At 51.7% G+C, this 4135-nt stretch overlaps 1 protein-coding gene across 1 annotated transcript; it reads left to right on the top strand.

Moving 5' to 3' along the window:
• Positions 1-105: 105 nt before the first annotated feature.
• On the top strand, positions 106-2457 carry PCLAF (PCNA clamp associated factor). Its single transcript, XM_039557981.1, has 4 exons — positions 106-196; positions 423-500; positions 811-952; positions 2039-2457. The coding sequence occupies exons 1-4, from the start codon at positions 151-153 to the stop codon at positions 2094-2096; spliced, it is 324 nt and encodes a 107-aa protein (XP_039413915.1). The 5' UTR covers positions 106-150; the 3' UTR covers positions 2097-2457.
• The last annotated feature ends 1678 nt before the right edge of the window (positions 2458-4135 follow it).

The following is a 4135-nucleotide window of genomic DNA, read 5'->3' as shown; positions in this document are numbered from 1 at the left end:
CACAGGGAATTCCTTCCCAATATCCCGCCTGGGCACAAGGGAGCGGGAACGGGAGCGGGAACGGGAGCGGGACGGGGGCGGGCCCGCGCTGCATTGGCGGGCTGAGGCCAATGGCACTGCCGGGGCGGGGCCGGGCCGGGCCAGGCCGGGATGGCGCGGACCAAGGCGGCGCAGGGCGGCCGCGTCTTTCGCAAGGGTGCGGGGCCGCGGGGGTGGGATGGAGTGGGATGGGATGGGATGGGATGGAATGGGAATGGGAATGGGAATGGGAATGGGAATGGGAAGGGGAAAGGGAAAGGGGATGGGATGGGATGGGAATGGGAATGGGAATGGGAATGGGGATGGGATGGGATGGGCGGCGGGCAGGGCCGAGCCGGGTCCGAGTGCCGCGCTGACCCCGCGCTGTGCCCCTGTGTCCGCAGTGTTGGTCGCCCGCGCTCCCCGGAAGGCGCTGGGCTCCAGCAGCATCAGCGCGGGGCCGCCGCTGCCCAGCAGGAGAGGTGAGTGCGGCGGGGCTCGGCCCTTCCTCCTCCCTTCCTTCCCTCCCTCGCTATATCCTTCCTTTCTTCTTTACTTCCCTCTCTCTCTTTCCTTCCTCCTCCCTTCTTTCCCTCCCTCCTTCCCTCCCTCACTATATCCTTCCTTTCTTTACTTCCCCCTCTCTCCTTCCTTCCTTCCTTCCTTCCCTCCTTCCTTCCTTCCCCCCTCCCTCATTACACCCCTCTCTTTCCCCCTCTTTTCCTCCCTCCTTTCTTCTTCACCTCCTTCCTTCCCCCCTCCCTCCCCAGCACTGACATCTCACCCCCGCAGGTGACAGGCGCCCTGTGGGGCTGAACCGGGTCTGTGTGAGGCCGGTGCCCACCTGGCAAAGGGGCATCAGCGACTTCCTGAAGCTCCCACCCAAGGACAACGGGGCACCCGACGGAGACACACCCGGCACCAGTGGCCTGGAGTGGGTACTGGGGCAAGGGGAGGCACAAGTTGGGGAAGCAAGTTGTGATTATTTCTCCTCCGTGGCTCTGTGAAACTCCAGTTTGTCTTTGAAGGAGCAAGCGACTGCTGAAAAGTTGGCAGTGTGTCTCCTGACCTGTGTATCCTCATGGAAATGATGTTTCTCAGCAAAGTCTGGCAAAGTTTCCAGGGATCTCGTGGAGGTTCCTGAAAATGGGTGGAGTAACTAGTAGTTGAGGCAAGTTCTCAGTACTCAGACATAACTTTGCCAGCAGAGCAAAGTTTTGGAAAAGCTTAGGAGACCACTAACAACTTCCACGTGCCAGAAATTGGACGGCTTTTCCAAGCTGAAACCTCAGAGATTAACCTGTGGGCTGCACTACTGACTAAAAAGGCAGCAGTGTAAAATACTGTCTTACAGACACTCTGTTTTCCATAGAGAATTCTGGGTTGAACCTCCATTTCTCCACCAAATACAGATATTCCTAAACTGCCAGAGGGAGCCCATAAGAATCAGCCCCAAACTGTCCTGCAGGACAAGCAGACAAAGGCTTTTGAGTGCATCCCACCTGTTGGTGAAACAGAAAGCGTTTGCTGTAGCACAGAAAAACCTTCATCCCTTTAATTTGGAGTTTGTTGGGCTGAGTAAGAACCAGGTAGTGAGAAGAGGATGCAGGGTGTCCCCATCCAAAACAATTTGCAGCTTCCCAGTGTGTTCTGGAAGCAGCAGGAACTGCACAAGCTTTTTGTTCCATAAGTTAGTCGGGTGGAAACTCGGGGGTGAGATGGAGTTACACAGCTTCCAAAGAAAGGTGTGGAACCTGTGTGTGGCCCTTGGGGTCCAGGACATGCAGGGACCATCCAGGGATGTCTTGCTGTGGGATTGTTTGGAGGAAGTGTCTCTGCAGCTGCATCTGGGCTCCGAGCACGTGGGATAAAGTAGCCCCTGTCAGTCCTGATGCCTCAAGGTGCTGGATGAGGCTAATTAAAGTCATTTGGGTCACATGGGCTTTGGGAAGAGGTCTTGGTTAGCCTTTCAAACCAGAGCTGGGTTCTGCTAATGCTTCTGAAATAATTCTCCTTACAGAGCTCGGCCCCTGCCACTGGATCCTGCTGAAGATGGAGAGTGCTTGGAGGAAGAGTAGATGTGATCTGACTTCAATTTTCATGTTAAAATGCTTTTCCTGCTGGACCTGGGTTTTGTACATTTCTATAGTTTTTTTACAATTTTTTTATGGCTTTCTTTCAGCTTTTGTACAAGACTAAAAGTCTGAGAGACAGCATGAACACTGGAGAAATTAATTACCTTTTACTATTTGGCACTTAATGTTCAGTGTAAAGCACTGGTTTAATGTTTGCTTGAGTTCTTTCTGCATGTTGGGCAGCTTTTGTCTTTCATCTTCTGACTGCCTTGTGCTCATCCAAGATTTGCATGATCGCAGTTGTTCTGTTTCTCAGAAGCAGATCCTCTTTTTTTTTAATAAACTGAGGCCTTCTGACCACAAACCTGTGTTGTGTCTTTATGGTAGTAAAAGCTGTAAATGAAGATTTCTTTGTCCAAAGATGGGAAACTGGATTTGGAAAGACACTGGAGAGGTGGGTGGGCAACTTCCTCTGATTAGAGGTGAAGCTTGATTAAAACAAACTGGTTCTTCTGAAGAATCAGAACCCTGAAAGCTGGGGGAGCAATAAACGGTTAAAATGAAATAAAACTCGTTATAGTGGCTGTTACAATGTTATCACATAACTTTTGGGGTAATTCATAAGTAAAAAAGCAAGTGGGGCCTTGTGATGGGTCTTAATATCAGAGATTCTGCTTCTGCTCAGGAGCTCCCTGAAAGATCAGGGTGCTGTTGAGCAGATGAAAAGGGGAATTTAGGAGGAGATTAAAATTTAAATTTAGCACATGAGGAGAGTTTAGCTCTCCAGCTCTTGTAGGCAGCCTGGTGGGGAAAGCGGTGAGTGCTGTAAAAACCTCCTCCCAAAAAGTCTATAGCTAAAAAGGAGAGTTGTTACAGAAAAGCAGTTCAAGTTTGAAGGAGAAGTAGCAATTTACATAATCTTTAAAAAAATTCTGTTAAGGAGAAATCAATTAAGGGGGAAAATCTGAACAAGCCACCAACTTCCTTGCCCTGACACCACACAACATCACAGTGACAGCTCCCACAGTGGCACTACTGGCAGCTCTTTCCTCTCCCTTTGACCTGCCAAACCAGCGTATCCTCAGTTCCATTTCTCCTCTAAAAATGCCTGGGAGACAGCAAAAACCTCTGGGCTCTGATCAGATCTGCTCATCACCTGCATCCCCTCAGCTGTTATCCATGCTCAGCTGCTCCATGAGGGCTGTGCAGCTGCCAGGTGGGAAGGGGGGAGGATGAGGAGCTGCTCGTGACAGTGAAATCCAGGCTGCTCATCAAAGAGCAATGGCTCGTGGAGACCTGGAGCACAGATCCCAGAAGGGTTTGGGTTGGAAGGGACCTCAAAGCTCATCCCATTCCACCCCCTGCCATGGGCAGGGACACCTTCCACTATCCCAGAGTGCTTCAAGCCCCATCTAACCTGGCCTTGGGCACTGCCAGGGATCCAGGGGCAGCCACAGCTGCTCTGGGCACCCTGTGCCAGGGCCTCCCCACCCTCACAGGGAGGAACTTCTTCCCAGTAACTCATCTATCCCTGCCCTCTGGCAGTGGGAAGCCATTCCCCCTTGTCCTGGCACTCCAGGCCCTTGTAAATAGTCTCTCTCCATGTTTCTTGCCGGCTCCTTCAGGCACTGGAAGGCCACAATCAGGTCACCCTGAAGCTTCTCTTCTCCAGGTTGAACAATCCCAATTTTCCCAGCCTTTCCTGCCAGCAGAGCTGCTCCATCCTCTGAACATCTTGGTGCATCCTCTGGACTCGCTCCAACAGCTCCCTGTCCTTCCTGTGCTGGATTGCTCTCACACATCGTTAAACAGATAAAATCGGATGGAGCAGGAACACAGGAGGCTGCGGAGGGATGTGAGGTGCACCGAAGGAGCTTGGGATCAAATATGTGCCTCTGTGGTACACGCCCACCCTGCCGGCAGCCTCAGGAAAGAGCAGCACTTGGTATTCAGGAGCAACTAAACTGCTTTTGCCTCTAATAAACAAATAAATGTGCTCCCTCTGCACAGATTAAATCCAAATGTTTACATCAGGAACTGCA

The sequence above is a fragment of the Corvus cornix genome, chromosome 10, assembly GCF_000738735.6.
Source record: "Corvus cornix cornix isolate S_Up_H32 chromosome 10, ASM73873v5, whole genome shotgun sequence".
NCBI lineage: Eukaryota > Metazoa > Chordata > Aves > Passeriformes > Corvidae > Corvus > Corvus cornix.
The sequence above is the reverse complement of the archived record's forward strand: the minus strand, read 5'-3'. Positions and strand labels throughout refer to the sequence as shown.

Excerpts from the sequence above, each read along its gene's own strand:
- PCLAF (XM_039557981.1), top strand. The coding sequence starts at position 151 with ATGGCGCGGACCAAGGCGGCGCAGGGCGGCCGCGTCTTTCGCAAGG. Across the intron at positions 501-810 it reads GCCGCTGCCCAGCAGGAGAG|GTGACAGGCGCCCTGTGGGG; the intron begins GTGAGTGCGGCG and ends TCACCCCCGCAG. Across the intron at positions 953-2,038 it reads CCCGGCACCAGTGGCCTGGA|AGCTCGGCCCCTGCCACTGG; the intron begins GTGGGTACTGGG and ends TTCTCCTTACAG.